Source organism: Pipra filicauda, unplaced genomic scaffold (assembly GCF_003945595.2).
Source record: "Pipra filicauda isolate LSUMZ 115617 unplaced genomic scaffold, ASM394559v2 scaffold121_size3267253_pilon, whole genome shotgun sequence".
Lineage (NCBI taxonomy): Eukaryota > Metazoa > Chordata > Aves > Passeriformes > Pipridae > Pipra > Pipra filicauda.
The window spans coordinates 1,544,689-1,563,039 of NW_024103674.1; the positions used below are offsets into that span (position 1 = coordinate 1,544,689).

The following is an 18,351-nucleotide window of genomic DNA, read 5'->3' on the forward strand; positions in this document are numbered from 1 at the left end:
TGCAGTAGTAGTAGAAAATTTTATTGACTTGAACAGATTTTTCTGCTTTCAGAATTAATGTGTAATTAGTTTTAGCTGTGACTTTACTTAATTCCCCCCCCCCATATTCATTCCAAATGGATTTAGAGATTAAAATCTTGGGAAAGACAAAACATTCTTCTCATTGAATAAAACTTCAGGGCTAAAAATGCACTGTTGTTATTAGTAGGGCTTGGAATGAGTAGTGTCTGACATTCCCAAACCTTCCCCACCCACCGTGGATGTGGCAGCTACTGAGTTTGGAGTTGTGTTTGTGGCTCTTGCTGATGGACTGGACACATTTGGACTCTTGTACCTGCTCTGAGTGCCCACCCTTGTTATCAAACATGCTTTACATGGTGCTCATGCAGAAATGAGAGTTCACATGTTCACTAATACAAGATGCAGGACTCAGTATGGAAAACAAGGTACAATACAGAGGTGGCAACATCTGAGAGATCTGCTGATTTATTTTTTCCCCTTTGATTGACTTACCTCTTCTTCCTCTGCTTCCTTTGCCTTTGGACCCCCAGGAGAAACTGGATAGTTGGATTATTAAACATAGGCTGTTTTTATCAGTCATATTTGTTGCTGTGAGAACCTAACTCAGGCTGTTTTCAACAGGGGGGGAAACAAGACCAAACCAAAACCTTTATTTTAAATAAGTCTCACTTCTGATTTTAACTATTTTCTCTGCTGTACTAAAAGTAGTGTTTAGGTCAGCTTTGAGCTTCCATTACAGTGCATTTTCTAGTACACTTTTCTCTAGGAAGGGAGAAACCTTTGTTCCTGGAAGTGCTTCTATGCCATGAACATGATCTGGAGGTAGAGAGGCAGCAGCAGGTTATCAATTTGGGTGGTATAAGCTTCCAACAGAGAAACCAAACTCACAGATGCCAGAATCCAGGCGTAGCTGGAGTTCAGATTCACACTGCTGTCAAAGATCAGAATCAGGGCCACAGCAATGATCTGAGCAAAAATAGCTGTCATTGTCCCTTCAAAGGTCTTCTTTGTTCCTGGCCATTTGATCTCCCCCATTGTACTGCCAAAAATAGAGGCAATAGTGTCTCCTACCCCCACTGCCAACACTCCGGAGTAGGGGACCAGTGCTCCTGCCCCAGACAAGGTGCCTTTGGGAGCACAAGATCTGGGGAACAACCACACTGGGAGGGACATGCCAAGGAGGAGATAAATATGAGTCAAGATTAGAGGGCCACTGTCCCTTTCATCCAAGAAGAGAGACAGCAAATGCCTGAGGGTTTGGCCAAAGGGTTTGATCCTGAAGTACCGGACGTATTCCAAGAAGATAAACACTGCCAGGCACAGCACTGCAGCAACATAGAGGAGCTGACGGTCATAAATGAGTCCAGGGACATAAGTGGCTACAACAATGAAGTGGAAATATTTCCTGGTGATAGTGGAGGCCTGGTGTTTTTTGGATTCAGACGATCTCTTTGCGTTTTGGTAGAAAACCACCCCACAGGCTGAGGCAGCCAAGAGGGTCCAGTACACGAGAAGGTAAAGTCTTGTCTCTGTCTGAAACAGAAACTGCAGCAGCCAGAGCAGAGGGTTCTTCTGGATGAGTCTGTACAGCCAAGGCATGATGACCCCTAAGCCCAACACTGCTGTCATCATGTGGAAGAACATGGAGGAGATCCACGTGCCTGAATCCATGAAAATGAAAAGCACAGTGAAAAAAAGACCAAGGAGAACAACTCCAACAACTGCCACCAGAAGGAAGAAGTCAATGGGGTCCCCTTTGCCCTCGACCACATTCAGTGAGCGTTTAATGAGCTGATTGAGGACAAAACTCACACCTCCAAGAACCAGCAGCGCTTCCCCGGGAGTGAAACACCGAGGCAGCAAGTACAGCAGGATCATACTGAGGTAGACAAAGATGAGCAGCACTTCCAGGACCTCTATGACTTCTGAGACAGCCAGGGAGTGTTTCATGGTGTAGACGATGACGCTGCCAGCCATGCCAGTCAGGATGCAGGTGTTGGTTGGCACGGGTTTGGTGATGCCAACCGCCAGCACCGACAGGAAGAGCGCGAGCAGCATCCCCGTGGAGGCCACGACGACCCCGAAGCGCTCGAAGTACACGATGCCGGCGGCCCGGCACCGCTCCTTCATGACGATTCCCAGCAGGGGGATGACCATGCTGGCGGGCAGGAGGCCGCTGTTGGCCGCCCCCCGGAACTGGAACACGGCTCCCCCCCCTTGGAGCAGCCGGTCCCACTTGAACTGGACGTAGAAGGCCTGGAGGGCCAAGGCCAGGGCGCACCAGGAGAACCGGTCCCACACCACCCCGTGCACCGAGAGCACGATGGCAAACACCACCAGGGACTCCACCAGCACCGGCTTGTTCAGCATGATTCCAGCTTTCAGAATCTCTCTCAGGAGTCCTGATGTGCTCAGTTGTCCATTAGGAAGAATTCCCTTCCATGCTACTGTAATTCCTGTTAAAAAGAAAAGAAAGAGCAAACAGCTAGAGCAGCTTCACTTTTAGAGCAGCTTCACTTTTAGAGCAGCTTCACTTTTAGAGCAGCTTCACTTTTAGAGCAGCTTCACTTTTAGAGCAGCTTCACTTTTAGAGCAGCTTCACTTTTAGAGCAGCTTCACTTTTAGAGCAGCTTCACTTTTAGAGCAGCTTCACTTTTAGAGCAGCTTCACTTTTAGAGCAGCTTCACTTTTAGAGCAGCTTCACTTTTAGAGCAGCTTCACTTTTAGAGCAGCTTCACTTTTAGGAAAGAGCCTTTTTTAGAGCAGCTTCACTTTTAGAGCAGCTGTTCACTTTTAGAGCAGCTTCACCTTAAGAGCAGCTTCACTTTTAGAGCAGCTTCACTTTTAGAGCTAAGGCAGAACCCCACACTCTGCCATTATTCTGGCACCTCTTTTAGGACCTTTGAAGGTCTCAGTTTCTGTATTTCTGTTGGCATTGTTATGGCTGATACAGTTGTGTGTATCCCAACTAAGACACTGTATTGCCTCATCCTTTCTGGCCCAGCCTTAAGCTGATTAGCAGCAAACTCTCATTAAATTCTGCTTCTCAAGTCTCATTGCCAATATCTACACCAGCTCCCCAAGAAATTTATTTAAAGTTCTGTTTTGGGTTTTAACTCAGTGTTGAATGGTGTCACCAGACCATGAAGCTGACAGAGATCTCAGTACCACTATCACTGAGGTTTGTACCATCAAACTCCCTCACACTGTGTGTCTGCAAGGTTTAGTTATTTATGATTTTGTAATGAAAACTCTTAATTATTAATAGGTTGCTTTCTGGCATCCTTGTTCATACAGCCTGAAATACTTGATTGCCAAACTTCATTCCATGTACTGTTGCTACATAGCTTGATCAGGCCCAGGGTGAACTTTTGCCATCACATGTTGTGTTAAAACAAGAGAAGAATTAATCATACATTAAAAAAAACCAAGTCTGGGCAATATGTACCCATAAGTAATGATGATTTTGGGGTCCCACTCTGCTGTTTCTGCACGCTGGGGAGGGGGAAGCTTAAGGCTTATTTGAGAAGAGGCAGAGTAAATCCACCTGCCAAAGAGTAAGAGTCCTCCCCCTCAATCTGGCAACGCTGAAGTTGCAGCCCAGCTCTTGTATCAATAATGGCACATGACAGCGTCCCCCAGCCTGGCTGAGAGACAAGAATTTCACCCTCTGTGAGGTCTCTGCTCTAACTCAGCATCTCTGAAAGCTCTGGCCCCTGAACCTGCAACACGATGCGTTTAATTGCTGAATTATTTCATTTTCTTGTGCCTGCAGTAATTCCCTTCGCAGCTTTCAGGTAGCGTGAAGCTCCTCAGCGCTGCCGCTCTCATCACGGAACGGGACCCGTCACGCCCCGATCCGAGCCACACTGAGCGTTCTCTGCCCGTTTCGCTATCCGCCTCCCGGCTGCCCTGGGCAGGAAAGCTTCCCACTGATGTGCTGCCAAACGCGCGGTATCCCTCGCCTCGCTGCAGCCCCTGCCTGCCCCCTCTCTTCTCCGTGTGCCCTCAGCCGCCTCACCCGCAACCCAGCCTTCACTCCTGGGAACCTGCGGCAGGGGACAGCGGCCGCAGCCGCCCGCGGAAGGTGTGGGAGGCACTCCCGGGCGATCCCTGTTCCCCTCGCGGAGCCCCGAACATCCCCTGGCCGCCTCCCGGCAGCGGAGCGCGCACCCACCTCGCAGGACGCCGCCATCTTGGCGCCGCCGCTGTCACATGACCCACCGGCGGGAGGGGGCGTGGCCCGCCAGCACCACGTGACGTCGGAACGGGTGGAGGAGGCGGGGCGAGCGGTCACGTGAGCGCGGAGCGAAGATGGCGGCGGGCGGGCTGAGCGCGAGGTGCGGGGCTGCGGCCGCTTGGGCGGGGGGAAAGCACAGGGGCGGCCCCGGCTCTCGCTGCGGGCGGGCCGCGCTCCGCGGGGCCGGGAGGGGAGAGGGGCCGGCGGGGCGGCGGCGCCGGGAGGGTTTAACCGCGGCGGGGCGCGCGCCGGGCTGGCCCCGCCCCCCCACCCCGCGCGCGCGGGGAGACCCCGCCCCCTTTCCCCCTTCTCGCTGAGGGACCCTCAGGGACCCCCCGGCCCCGACGGTCGGAGCGGGAGCGAATGTCGGGGGTTTTGTGTTTATTTTATGGTGTGCGAGGGGAGCGGCCGCTGGGAGCCGTTGCTTTGGCGGGGCCGGGGGGCTCCATCCCCGCTGCCGCCGCCGAGGTGCCCCCAGGCCCCGCAGCTGCTGCCCCGAGCGGGGGATCGCGCCAGGGCCGGGCTGCGCCTCCCGCACCTCTTGCAAACGTGAAGTCAAAGTAGACACGTGGGAAGCGTGTCAATGAATCACAGTTTCAGTGATCACCTCACACCGGTGACTTCGTTTGTCCTCAGAACTCTTGTCGTTTATTTTTGGCATTTCTTGTAACGTTTTTATGCTCTGAAGTTTCCCTGGTGTCTAATTTTTTTTAAATGAATGCCTCTAAGCCCTAAAGGGGACAAGAACACCACTGTTAGTTGTGGTTGCACACAGAGCTTTCCTCCTTTAGCTTCTAATTAATGAACGGGCAACAAAACACGGTCTGTTTATTCACAGACGTGGGAGTGAAAAATGGAAGGGTTGGCTCTGCCGGGCTGGGGCTCGGTTCTTACAGTGAATGACAAAAAAACGTGCTCAGGACAAACAAAGGTACCAATCTAACGTGATAACTGAACCTGGGGTTCGTTGAATTGCTTCCTTGACATTGCTCTTCAGTCGATGGTGAAATTCTGGGCTGTTGGGTGCTCTGGCCTGGAGAGTCTGAACCCAGAGCTGGTGCTGACCATGTCAGGAGAGGCTCCTGTCAGGGAAGTGCACCCAACTATCAAGGAATGAGCAGGGAGAAATTATGTTGATAAGTGTCCTGGAAGTAATAGCTGTTGCCATTCATCAAGTGGCACCACGTGTCAGAAGTCTCAGGGAGGTACTTTCACTGCCACAGGGAGGTACTTTGATGATGTTATTCTAAAAATAAGGCAATGAGTGCTCTTGCTTTGTAGACAGTCTGTGTGAGAAGCTGTGGTGTTTACCTCCTCATTTGTAATACATTGCTAACAAATAATTTGTCTAAATGAAGTACTCTTTTTGGCAAGCAGCTTTTCTCTGGGCTGTTTTAGGGAGACTTACTTTTCTGGATGTATGTGCCAGGGTCAGGATGTGATCTGTAATTCCTTATAGTGCAGGTTGGCTTTTCTGCAGAGTTCTCAGGAAGAAAGAAGAAGGTGAGGCTGTGTAAAGATCTTGCAGTTTTTCACCTCACCCAGGTTTATGCTCTGCTTAGAGTGGAGGATGAAGCTGTGATAGAAGAGTTTATTTGGAGGAGAGCATTGAATGTAACTGAATAAAATATTGCTCTATACTTTCATTAAGTTTCTTCTTAATGACCTTCAAATGTCCAAGTAGCAAAATCAAATCGAACTCGTTATCTGATATAAATGGGAAGCTTTGGTATGAGTGCACAGTGTCAGTTGTCACCTTCTTTGGGTCTTTCTTTGGTTCTTCCAGGACGTCTGAAACTCCTCAGCTAAAAGCTGATGTTCCTTAAATCATTTTTCTTGTATTACAAGGTGATCTGCTCCGAGTTAATTGCAAGTTTGAAAAGGCATGAGCTAAATGGAAGCCTGAAATAATGGTCATAATTAAAACACTTTGCACCTTTTCCTGTTGTTTGCAGGAGCAGCAGAGAATTATGGACAATTCTGCTGGGCAGATCAGCTTTAAGAGAACCAGTAAGTCCATGTCCTGCTGAGCAGGTTTGGCCATCACTGAAAGGGCTCCGTGGCCAAATACATCATCTGTACATCTGGTTGAATATTAGTGAAAATATTCACTGTTTTGCTGTTTTTCCCTCTTCCTCAGTGTGTTTTTTGTTCCTCTGTCTCTGTTACTTTTTCATTCTTCCACTGCTTGTTTACAGCTGCTGCATGAACTGCCTGGAAGGGTGTATGGAAAAGGTGGTTCCTTTTCTGGAGTGGGCACAAGTGCTGCTTCCTAGACTGGCTGGCCTGGGGTGTTGATGAGTGGTGCAGCCTGCTACCTTATTTTAAGGGATGGAACCTGTGCTTCCAAGAATTTGCCCAGAGGTTGGAAATCCAAATGTTTCTGAACCCAGTCCATTACCTCCTATTTCCTTGCCCTTCCTGGGATTAGCAAGGCAGGTCTCTGCCTCCCTTTCCTGGAATCAGTCTGAGTCACAGACACCTGTCTTTTGTTGTTCCTGTCTCTGTGGTGGTGGAATTTCCTTGGTTTCTATTAATTTAACAAATCTGGTACTTGGTAGTGCACTTTGAGGAGTCTGTTCAGTGGTATTTGTTTCTTTTTTAGGCCCAGATTGCTGCAGAGTTGAACAAGCACTGGCAGAGGCTGTTAGAGGGACTGTCATACTATAAACCACCAAGGTACAGTCACTGCCTGATTTTAGAAATGAACTTCTAACGTGAGGTTTCCCAGTAAACAGAGGATCATGTTGAATATTTATCTCTGATTACATAAAAATAGATTTTTGCTCTCTTGCATGACAAGACTTCAGGAGAGGAGGAGCAAGGGAAAGTACTTAATCCACATAACATTTTTGGGTATGAAATAAAGACCAGAAAGAAGTAACAGCGTTTTCTGCTGTCACTGCTGTCAGGTGGCTGTTAACCCCTGCCTTTGTGAGCTGCAGCACTTGTGCAGCTTGTGGAGAAGTGACTCCTCTTGACACTCAGTCATCCCAGAAAGACATCCAGGTTCCCTCATTGAAAGGGGTGGAATGAGTATAATGTGCATTATTACGGTGATAAAATTGTGAACAATGTTGAGATTTGTCTGGTGGGAAGGTTGCTGAATATTGTTGTATGAAATATTGAAAGGCCATTGAGGAAAAAGCAGATGTTCAGTTTAAACTGATAAAACCGAGGACTTTGAAATTATGCCAGTTTAGTTCAGTCCTTGGGATTGCTGCATTTTTAGTAACTGAAATTTCTTTTCTCTTTAGTACGACTTCAGCAGAAAAAATTAAAGCTGATAAAGATGTAGCTGCTCCACTAAAAGAGTTGGGTCTGAGGGTCAGCAAGTTTTTGGTGAGTGAAGCTGCCATCTGGTTATTTTTTATTCCTGGAATGAATTGTTACTGGGATTCTTATATATAAGTAATCTTCTTGATGTTGAGTAGAGGCAAATTTAAGGTCCTTTCAATTCAATATAATCTAAAGGATATTAGAATGACATGTTGAAGCTGTAGGTCAAACTTTTCCAAAGTGAGGAGTGACCTTGAGGTGCTGTGGTTTTCCTGGTCCTGCTGCACAGGGCCCTGCTTTTCAGCAGCAGCACCTGCTATTGTCTGTCTTGGGTTTTCCAGGACAACTGCTCAGCTAAAAACTCATGTCCCTGGAATCAGTTGCGTTATTTGACAACCCTCTCAGTTTACCTGCAAAGTTCTGTTTCTTTAAGCCACAGGTTTAGAGTTCAGGGACTGGTGGTACCTTTGTTTAAATGGCTCTGATGCTCCTTAAGCTGAATTTAAACTCCTGCAGCTCAATGACATCAAAGCTTGTGTGTTTGGTTTTAAACAGAACTGCTGATTAAAGCATCTGCCTGGTGCAAAAGTGTTCTTTTGTCATATTTTGGAAATTATTTGTTTTGAAGATAAGAGCTGCCTGAGTATTTGGAGAGAATCTTAGTCTTTATTGAATTCAGTTGCCTTTTATTAATTTCAGAGCGTTTCTCTTTCTTTTGTTTAGGGTCTGGATGAAGAGCAGAGTGTGCAGTTGTTACAGTCGTATCTTCAAGAGGATTACAGAGGAACAAGGGACTCCCTGAAGGTCCATAGCTCCCATTAATGTTCTGTTTACTCCACATCTGTCCTTAATACCAATAGTTTGTTGATGCCCATGGGCACACGTGAGTCTGAGTTCTGACTCGGAAATGGCTTTGTAGATTTTATTCTCTGAACCTTCAATGCTCCAGTGCTGCTTTAAGGAAATGTGAGAGCAGATATCCAGGCTTATCTCTTCCTGCTTGAATCTCTGCAGGAACTCAGCTCCTCTCTCTATCATAGGAATACAGGAAAGCTACAGATTTGTGAATGAGAGTGGAGATGAAAAATAAATATGCAGTTAAAAATTAGGGTTTTGTCTTTGTGCTTTTGTAATCTCTTTCCAAAAGAAATGGAAAGAAAAATTGCCTTTTTTTCATTTCAGTCTTTTTTGTGCATATGTGTTTTGTCAGTAGATCTGTCTACAAGTCTTTATTTTGCTGTGTTTTGTTTACAGACAGTTCTTCAGGATGAAAGGCAGAGTCAGGCTCTGATGCTGAAGGTTAGTCATTTCCATTTGTTTTTTTCTGTGGAAAAGATCTGTTGGCAGAGAACTCACTTTATTTCTATGGAAAATCTTAAAATAATTGAAGCATTCCTTCATGTAATGAACAAATTTTAAAAGGTGCTTTTAAAATTGATGGATGTGCATGTAGATTTGAACAGTGTTAATGATTGCTAGAGGAATGCAATTTTAGAGTATGTGAGGGAATTTAGCAGGGTTGATGTACACTCCCTTGTTTTCCAAAGCTTGTATTTTCGAATGTTACTGTCTGAAGTGACAACTCTGAAAGGAAGGATGATGATAATTTTTGACAGAGATTTAGAGGGATGTCTTTTTTCTTTTCTTTTCTTTTCCAAGTTTTCTTACTTCACAGTGTAATTATAGACCTGTCCTTGTGGCCATGATTTATTGCGTTCCGTAAAGTTAATTAAGTGTTGTTTTTTTTCCAATAACTTAAAAACTGCTCAGTTGAAACTCCACCTGTAATAATGTGTGAGCACCCTGCATTCCTGTCATGGGAGAGGGAAGTGCAGGGGAGTTGGGCACGATATCAAATTGATACTGGTGGCACTGTACACTCACAGCTCGCTGACTACTACTATGAGGAGAGGATCTGCATCCTGCGCTGCGTCCTCCACCTGCTCACCTACTTCCAGGATGAGAGACACCCTTACACAGTGAGTACAGGAATCCTGGACACGATGCCACTGAAATAGGCTAAATAGGTAGCAATTCCTCACTTGTGATTGTGGAAAGCACACGAGTGGGCACGTGAGAAGTTCATTTATTTGTTTGTTCCTTTAAGGCACAGTACTTCCAGTGCGTGGAAAAGTTGGACAAGGAACTAGTCCCGAATTACCGGAAGCAGTTTGAAGCGCTGTACAAAGCAGAAGCTCCTACGTGGGAAACACATGGAAATCTCATGGTACTTTGTTTCTTACTCGTATTTATCTGACCTTTGAAGTCTTTCCTTATATGTAGTGCATTGGAAAATACATTTGTGAAGGAGCAGTCGAACAGGATGTTTCTTCTGGTGCAAGAAACATAAGATTTATTTTCTCTCTAACAAAACACGCTTCTGCTCGAAAACAGGAGGTTGCATGAAACGTATTGTTCCTTGTCATAAATCCACAGGTAGCCCTGGGCTAACAGAGCCATTTATGTGTAGTTGCTCCTGATCTCTTTGTATTTATAGTGGCTTTCCTTGCCATTGACACAAGTGCTGGCTACACGGACTGTTGAACTTCTCTGATTGCTTTTGCTGCCCTGTGATGGTGGAACTTTCCTTTGTGCAGACAGAGCGTCAGGTGTCCCGTTGGTTTGTGCAATGCCTCCGTGAACAGTCCATGCTGCTGGAAGTCATCTTCCTCTACTATGCATACTTTGAAATGGCACCTGATGAGCTGCTGGCCTTTGCAAAGATGTTCAAAGAGCAGGGGTTTGGCACGAGACAAACCAACAGGCATTTGGTGGATGAGAGCATGGATCACCTGGTGGATCGTATTGGGTAAGTATTGTGTGTGTTTGTGAAGTGGGGACAGAGCAAAACAGTTGTTCTCCTCAGGAAAAAAGCATTTATAATTCTTGCTGCTGCCTCTTAAAATCACCACTATTTCAAACTAAGGATACGAAGGCAAAATAGTTTTTTCTGGTCATACTGAAGGTTTACAGCAAAATGAAGGTGTGACTGCAAAGTAGAGAGGTATCCACAGACTAACTTTAATCTGGTATATAATTTTGCCTTTGGTAAGATTGGCAATGGAGATACAGTGCCACTCCTCCTTGGATGGTCTTGTGGTAAAGTGAAATTGTATCTTCACAGTCCTGTGCTGGTCTGGATGCTCCCTGTGTGGAGGTTGGTGCTTTCTCTGACTTGTATTTTTACCTGGGTCACTTCAGCTGTTGTGGGTCTGCCAACAAATGGCAGTGTTGCCTTCCTTGTGCTGTGTGGGACATGACTTGAGGGGCAATGAGAATCCTGCCAGGTGGCAGAGAGTTACAAAGGTGGAAAAGCTATCTTCAAATTTCGTGACTTTTTCTTCTCTGTTCAACCCAGAAATGGTGGTTCTGAAGATTGCATTTGGTCCTATGTCAGCATTTCAAGACAAAATTTGGATTATGTGCTCTTAATTTCTGTAATTTCTTATTGCTTCAAAGAAGAGCTGAACTAAAGGACCACTTACAGTTTAAAAAATCCCACCTGAATTCTCAAATAAAGTTTCTGACCTACTCGTTATCATTCTTCTCATGCTTGTAGGTACTTTAGTGCTCTTATTCTGGTGGAAGGCATGGAAATCGACTCCCTGCATGAGCGTGCTTTGGATGACAGGACAGAGGAGCACAAGATGGCCAACAGTGAGCACATCCACCAGGTAAAGCACTGGCACAGTAACCAACCCCTTGTCAGGCCTAAGAGAACAGAATTTGTTGTGATTACCCAGGCACTGCTGTGTCTGTGCATTTCTGATCCTTGGGTTTGTTGACCGAGTGTAGGAGCTGGCATCCACATAATTTGAGAGACACAATCAGCTTGTTGAGTGTGAACTGCTTTCAGAAGATGTCAGTTATTTTGCTTTTGTCTTGTCTCTGTGCAGGAGATGGACAATCAGCTGCTGCAGTTGGGGGATGTCTCCCATCACGCTCCGGTGCTCTTGGCCTGGGCTCTGCTCCGTCACACCATAAACCCCGAGGAGGCCACAAACGTGATCAGGAGGATGGGCAGCACTGCCATCCAGCTCAATGTGTTCCAGTACCTGACAAAGCTGCTGCGATCCCTCAGCAGTGGGGGCAAGAATGTGAGTTTCTTATAATCCTGTATATGTGAGCTTCTGATTTAACTGCTCCTGGTGTAAAGCTGTGATAGGAAGGGGATGATTTTGAACCAGTGTTCTTTCAAGCTAAGTCTGGTTTTAAGCGGTGTGCAGTAAAGTCTGTCATCTTGCCTTCTTCCAGTGAGGATCAGGAATCAAGTTGGAATGAAACTGATTTTTATGCCCAAAGAGTAAAACAAAACTTTGTAAGTTGTAGCAGAATAGATTGCAGTTAATCACATTTGCTGATTTGCCTATATAGGTGTATTTGCCATTATGGATCTTCAGTACTGGATGATTTAACTCTGCACTACTCTCTATGTATGGTTTCATTAGACAACAGTGTGTGTGAGAGTAAACTACTTTGTAGGTAGAAACCAGTGACAGCAAATAATTTAGATTTCTATGAACACAATAAAAAATATGAATCCTTAATAAAAATAAATAAATAATTATGAACACAAAATAAAAAAAGAAGTGCTTTTTTTATTTTGCTGTCTGGAAGGCATTTCTGGTGATAATGGTAGTGATAAGGTTTCTCATTTCAGTCAACTATTTCATGTTAATGTGGAGATTAAGTAATGACTGCTCCCTGTTTTGCTGCCCCTGTGCAGCAAGGATGTATGAGAAAGGCAGTAAGTCAGTGTGTAAAGCATGTTGAGTTGCAGTGTGTTTGTAATTCACTGCCTTTCCCTTAATGGCTCTCTGTGTTCTTCCCTTGCAGTGCACTGCCAGCACAGCTTGCATGTGTATTTATGGACTTCTTTCCTTTGTCCTGACGTCACTGGAATTACATACATTGGGCAATCAGCAGGTAAGCACCCAAGGCCCCTTGCATCTGTAAAATAATTTAAAATTACCTGTCATAACTGATGCTAATTATTTGTTAAATTGCAAATTTAGATAAGTAGCATGGCTTCAGGCTGGCTGTGGGGTCTGGGGTTGGGTATGTTGGGTGTGTGTTTCTGTTTTGACTCTAGGAAATAGTTACATCTTGGTGGGTGAACGTGAAAACTTAAATTCCAGAAATGTTGCAGAACTTGGTTGGGATGAAAACCCGCTGTGTAAAGTAGCTTTGATTTTTTTTCCATCCTCTCTTCCTTTGTAGGATATAATTGATGCTGCATGTGAAGTTCTGGCAGCTTCCAGCATTCCTCAGCTCTTCTGGAAGACGGTGAGTGTGTTGGCAAGTTGTTTGACCTACCTTGTTTATAACTAAGACCTGATAAAAGATTCTCTTATAGGAAAGGAACAGACTTGATAGTGTTTAGTTAGTTGGTTTCTAGGAGGGCCCGAGGAGCTAAAGTTCTTTTGCATCTATCTTTGATTTACTTTTGCCCTTTCCTGCCTTTTAGGTACAGCCTTGGCTTTACTCTTGAAAAGGATACTGGAGCGAGTTTTAATATAGGTGATAGTTGATAGCAGGGCTGGGGCTGCAAGGATTGAACTAACTGCTGGCAAAAGCATCCTGCTTATTTTTTGTTGCCACAGAATTAGGATGACATGTAATGCCTTACAGTCTTACTTCTTGCCTTATACTTGCAGAACTGCCTCATGCTTTAGTCTGTGCAAGGACTGGAGTGATACTTTCGTGCATGATTAATGTTAAATGCACAGCTTAAAAAGGAACTGTAGCTTTGTGCTGTACTGAGAGCCTTTTAGCTTTTCTTTTTAGTAATAAGATATTTATTTTCTGTTTCCACCACCAGGAACCTACTGCAGGTCTGGGTATTATCCTGGACAGTGTGTGTGGGATGTTCCCCCATCTTCTCACTCCCCTCCTTCAGCTGCTCCAAGCCCTTGTATCTGATAAATCTACTGCAAAAAAGGTACAGGATCTCTCTTGGTGTTTGGGAGGTGATTTATTCCAAGACAGGGATGAAATGCTCTATGATTCTTTCCATTACATGTGCTTATCTCAGTTGCAGTCTTAGGTAACAGACATTAGCCCTGTGCTGTTGCAGGACCCTGTTGTCTGGCTTTTAGAATTCTTTCCAAGCCTAGTGGCTCAAGATGAAGATGCTGACTAGTTTTTGCATGGTGCTTTACTGATAAGAAGTTCTTGATTCATTAGATGAGACTTGTCTGGACACGTGGGCTGTGTAGTAGTGTTTTGGTAGGGTCGATGTATTAGAAGAATATTGTACATAAAAACAAAACTTGCTGATTCCTGGAGATGACCTGGTTGATTAATATTTAAGAAGCTCTGGCTCTTTGGCTGTATTGTTGAAGCTCTCTCTGGTGCAGGTATACAGTTTCCTGGATAAAATGTCCTTCTATATTGAACTGTACAAGCATAAACCTCCGGATGTGATCTCCCATGAAGACGGGACGCTGTGGCGAAGACAGGCCCCAAAGCTGCTCTATCCTCTTGGTAAGGAAACTGCACTTCTTTTCTTATTGAAATGCTTTGGGGAATTCAGTTCTTTACCTGGCTTATAACTAATTTGTGACTTTTTCATCTGCTTTTTCGATCTTTAGGATTAGGTCAAACAAATCTACGGATACCTCAGGGAACAGTGGGCCAGGTGATGCTGGATGATCGGGCTTATTTGGTACGGTGGGAGTATTCCTACAGCAGCTGGACACTGTTCACCTGTGAGATTGAGATGCTGCTCCATGTTGTATCAACAGCAGGTGAGACAGGCTGGGAGTATAAAAGAATAAATCATTATTAATTGGTATCGATTGGAGGTTAGTAGTAGGACTGAATACTTTTGAAAGAGCATGGAATATTTTACCAGAGACCTGACGATGATGATTATTCTGTAAAATTCACTGCAAAAAAAATTCACTACATGGTAAGACCATGTAGTGAGACAAGATCCATTTTAGATGAGGAGAAAGTTGAGATAAATAAAATAAATGTTTTTCGGTATGGGGAATGATCGTGGAGGCTTGTGGTGAGAATAATGTTCATTGTTCCAGGTTTGATTACTGCTTAAGTACAATTTTGCATTCTAGTGTTGATTTTCTTTACCCAGATGTGATTCAGCATTGCCAGAGGGTCAAGCCCATAATTGATCTGGTTCATAAAGTGATCAGCACTGATGCATCAATAGCAGATTGCCTTCTTCCAATCACATCACGGATCTACATGCTCCTGCAGAGGTGAGTCACTGCCAGCAGAGGTACCTGAGCAGGTACAGTGAGCTGGAAGAATGGCTAATTACTGATTTTTGCCAAGAGCTTTGCAAGAAGTGTCAGTGCTTGAACTCCCCAAGACTGGTGTTCAGCTCTCAAGACTGTTCTGCCTACACACTGTTTGCAGCAGAATGCCCCCCTTCCACCTCTTTCCTGAATGTTGTGCAGTTTTACCCATTTAAAGGCAGTTTTTATTGGTACCTACATTTACATGGAAGGGGGATAAAACATAGTGTTAGAGCAGTAACTCCTGGGTGTTAAAACAGTTGTACTTATTAACTCCTCCTAGAGTTAATTGCCAGGGAATTAATGTTCTGCTGTATAATTATTGTTCTCTGTGACAGCCTGCTGTCTTGCCAGCCTTGCCTCTGGCAGTAAATTGATCTGACTCAGGTGTGAGGGGGAGGTGGGAAGTCTAGACTGAAAGTGCAGACTCTGCTGTCTGTATTTACCTGCTTAGATGTTATACATGTGTTCTTCAGTGAGAGAGAAGCTTTTTTGATTTAAAAAACCCAGTAAATAGGCTAGACCACAGGTGGCAGTGCATTTCATGCAAATGTTTCTCTTTTGTAGGCTAACGACTGTAATCTCTCCCCCTGTGGATGTTATTGCCTCTTGTGTCAATTGTTTGACAGTCCTGGCTGCTCGGATGCCAGCCAAGGTGAGGGAAGGACCTGTTTTTGCTGGGTGTGAGAACTGGTAGACATTTATAGGTGAATGAGAGGGAACATCTGTACCTTTTCTTGTGCAGGTTTGGACTGACCTTCACCACACAGGGTTCTTACCATTTGTTGCCAATCCACTGTCCAGTATGAATCACATGATTAGGTATTCATGATCCCTCCCCACTTTTTTTGCCTGACATGTCATAAGAACCTTTTCCCAGTGTGCAGTCTCTGCACCTGGCATCTCTCACTCGTGTCAGAATCCTGCTATTCATGTGATGAACCCTCTTGCTCCTTCCACAGTGCAGAGGGAATGAATGCTGGGGGCTATGGGAACCTCTTGATGAGCATAGAACAGCCCCAGGGCGAGTACAGTGTCACCATCTCCTTCCTGAACCTTGTGACAACTCTTGTCCGGGTGAGTGCTGCTGGAATGCTCTGATGTGACACCAGCTGTGAGCTGGTGTGAAGGCATATCTTCCTGCAGCAGTTGTCTTGTCCTTTGTCCCCCTCCTGGTTAAATAACATTTCTGTTTCTCTTAGGGACAACTTGGTAGCACCCGGAGGCAAGGCCTTGTGCCCTGCATCGTGTTTGTCCTGAAGGAGATGTTACCAAATTACCACAAATGGAGATACAACTCTCATGGAGTGAGAGAGAAAATCGGTAAGGATCTTGAAGAAGGAAGAGGGAGAAGGGAATAGAAAGGATCACCTTCCTTCTCAACAGAATATGTGAATTTTTCTTCTTTTTTTTATCATACCTTTTCTAGCAGCCATTTGGGATTTGTATTGTACATCTTCTGGTATTGTCAGATGCTGTGATTTGTCTGAAAATAGTAGGAACTAGGCAGAAGTTCTCAAAACCTGACTGACCCATTTTATCTCTGTTTTAGGGTGCCTAATTCTGCAGCTAATCCATGCTATACTGAATTTATGCCCTGAAATGGATCCTCGCAGCAGGTAAGACAATTGATGGGTCTCAGATCTGCACTAACCTGACAACAGTGCAGAATTCACTATTATTCTGTGTCAGTTTTGAAATGCAAACAACTAGGAGGGAGCTGGCATAGCTGTGTAGTGCTGGTTTCAGCTCTTTGCTGCATTACTGAGTACAGGAAGGGTAGAAAAAGGTTAGGGACAGACAAAACCACAGAGGTTTCTAGAACACCTGGTGAAAAGGAGAATAAAGTACCTAGATTTCCTGGGACAGACTGCCATCCACTTTTCCTATTTGGTGTAGCTGCTGTCATGAAAGTAGAAGGGAGAATAAAGGAAAGGACAGTGGGGGTGTAGAAATGAAGAGGTTACTTTGTGGTAGTTTTTTAAGTCCTGTGTAGCAACATCCTGCTCCTGGTGACTCTGTCCTGTGTTTGTGTGTCCCAGCAATGCTCCCAGCCTGCAGTCCTTGTGCATCTTCAGCCTGGCCAACACGGAGGCAGGGCAAGCTGTCATCAACATCATGGGCATTGGGGTGGACACCATTGACATGGTGATGGCCTCCCAGTCCAGCAGGTGAGTGGGGTGTGGCTGTTTTGGCATCTTCTGTGTGCTGACATGACACTCTTGAGTGAAAACATAACCCCCCATGGAGTGCTGAGTTTCCTCTTTGAATGTTGTGCAAATAGTAAATGTCGATTGTCAACACAGTGACTTTGGTTTCCTTTGGGAACACAGTGACGAGTCCCAAGGCCAGGGGCAGCTGCTGATCCAGACAGTGAAGCTGGCGTTCTCCGTCACCAACAACGTCATCCGGCTCAAACCCCCGTCCAGCGTGGTGTCTCCACTGGAGCAGGCACTCACTCAGCATGGTGGGTATTCCTCCCTGGGGCAGCCTGGGGAGCTGTGCTTTTGGGTTCTTTGCAAATGCCAGTGTGTGTCTCATTACAAACAGTAGTTAAGGTTTCCAAAATGTGCTTGCTAGTGATGGGAGGAGGACTCTTCTCCCTCCTCTGAGGCGTTCTGCCCCGCTGGGACAGCTTCTAAAGGATTAATCAAACATGGCTTATTGTTTGATGCTTTGTAATGAGATTAGTGTAATTACAGAGTATACTAAATCAGCTGCCATTAGTGCCTCTGGCTGGACCCAGACCTGGTTCTTTTGGGAGAACAACCTAGTTCCCACTTTCTGCTGCGGAAATCATTATTTGGTAAATAGTTATATCTTGTTGCTGTTTCTTCTCTTTGATTTCGATTGTGTTCTCTCCAGGTGCTCATGGAAACAATCTCATTGCTGTCTTGGCCAAATACATCTACCACAAGCACGACCCTGCACTTCCACGCCTGGCCATCCAGCTGCTCAAACGACTGGCTACGGTGAGATGAGACACACCAGTGCTCCTTTGCTTCTCCCCTTGTGACTGATTCCACCACTGAAATTCTTTCCAGATAATTTCTTCAGGCTTTTTTTATATCAGGGAGCTTAATCAAGTCAGTTGAAGCAGGGTGGCCTGACAGCTGTAAGGTAGAGCACATCAAAAATCACCTAAAGGGCACTTTAGTTTTTTAACCTAATCTGCTGTTTTCGGAAGTCACTCAGCACTCATTGAGAAGTTTCCCATGAGTGGGATGTTATCTGCAAAGTATTTGCACCTCCAGTTGATCTCTTCCCAATTTTTGAGCAACTTTATCTAAAGTCAGAATCTTAGATAAAATTTCTCTGCCTTTCTACCTGGAATTTTAACATCTTACTGAGAAGAGCATCCTATTTAAGTTTTTATTAGGACCTTTCAAATTTTAGACTTACTAAAAAGCAAACTCTAGATTTACAATTCCAAAGCTGTTTTACTCTTTCTAATTTTTTGATAACCTGGGAGAAATAGGTGAGGGATAGGCCAGAATTGCCAAAGACGAAAATTTGGATCACTTGGCAGCTTTCTTCCCGCTTGGTGGC

At 45.1% G+C, this 18,351-nt stretch overlaps 2 protein-coding genes across 4 annotated transcripts in view; one reads left to right on the forward strand and one right to left on the reverse strand.

Annotated features, from left to right (window-relative positions):
- Positions 1 to 4,368, reverse strand: DOLK (dolichol kinase). Its single transcript, XM_027729865.2, has 2 exons — positions 4,199 to 4,368; positions 1 to 2,477 (listed from the first exon to the last, which is right to left on the reverse strand). Exon 2 carries the CDS (start codon positions 2,389 to 2,391, stop codon positions 820 to 822), a length of 1,572 nt encoding a protein of 523 aa, XP_027585666.1. The 5' UTR covers positions 2,392 to 2,477; positions 4,199 to 4,368; the 3' UTR covers positions 1 to 819.
- Positions 4,291 to 18,351, forward strand: part of NUP188 (nucleoporin 188) — a 26,299-nt gene continuing 12,238 nt past the window's right edge. Inside the window, exons 1-26 of one of the 3 annotated variants that reach the window (XM_039387906.1) lie at positions 4,666 to 5,192; positions 5,721 to 5,764; positions 6,217 to 6,271; positions 6,867 to 6,940; positions 7,519 to 7,603; positions 8,264 to 8,344; positions 8,795 to 8,839; positions 9,427 to 9,519; positions 9,648 to 9,767; positions 10,138 to 10,349; positions 11,100 to 11,214; positions 11,437 to 11,637; positions 12,377 to 12,466; positions 12,761 to 12,826; positions 13,362 to 13,481; positions 13,900 to 14,026; positions 14,134 to 14,289; positions 14,637 to 14,763; positions 15,370 to 15,457; positions 15,548 to 15,624; positions 15,765 to 15,879; positions 16,005 to 16,125; positions 16,355 to 16,421; positions 16,845 to 16,973; positions 17,136 to 17,269; positions 17,668 to 17,774. In XM_039387906.1, the coding sequence (XP_039243840.1) occupies positions 5,115 to 5,192; positions 5,721 to 5,764; positions 6,217 to 6,271; positions 6,867 to 6,940; positions 7,519 to 7,603; positions 8,264 to 8,344; positions 8,795 to 8,839; positions 9,427 to 9,519; positions 9,648 to 9,767; positions 10,138 to 10,349; positions 11,100 to 11,214; positions 11,437 to 11,637; positions 12,377 to 12,466; positions 12,761 to 12,826; positions 13,362 to 13,481; positions 13,900 to 14,026; positions 14,134 to 14,289; positions 14,637 to 14,763; positions 15,370 to 15,457; positions 15,548 to 15,624; positions 15,765 to 15,879; positions 16,005 to 16,125; positions 16,355 to 16,421; positions 16,845 to 16,973; positions 17,136 to 17,269; positions 17,668 to 17,774 (2,727 nt within the window). In that variant the 5' untranslated portion in view covers positions 4,666 to 5,114. Of the gene's footprint in view, positions 4,362 to 4,665; positions 5,193 to 5,720; positions 5,765 to 6,216; positions 6,272 to 6,428; positions 6,626 to 6,866; positions 6,941 to 7,518; positions 7,604 to 8,263; positions 8,345 to 8,794; positions 8,840 to 9,426; positions 9,520 to 9,647; positions 9,768 to 10,137; positions 10,350 to 11,099; positions 11,215 to 11,436; positions 11,638 to 12,376; positions 12,467 to 12,760; positions 12,827 to 13,361; positions 13,482 to 13,899; positions 14,027 to 14,133; positions 14,290 to 14,636; positions 14,764 to 15,369; positions 15,458 to 15,547; positions 15,625 to 15,764; positions 15,880 to 16,004; positions 16,126 to 16,354; positions 16,422 to 16,844; positions 16,974 to 17,135; positions 17,270 to 17,667; positions 17,775 to 18,351 lie in introns of those variants that run through there. The other 2 variants (XM_027729857.2, XM_039387923.1) reach the window with 2 other exon arrangements.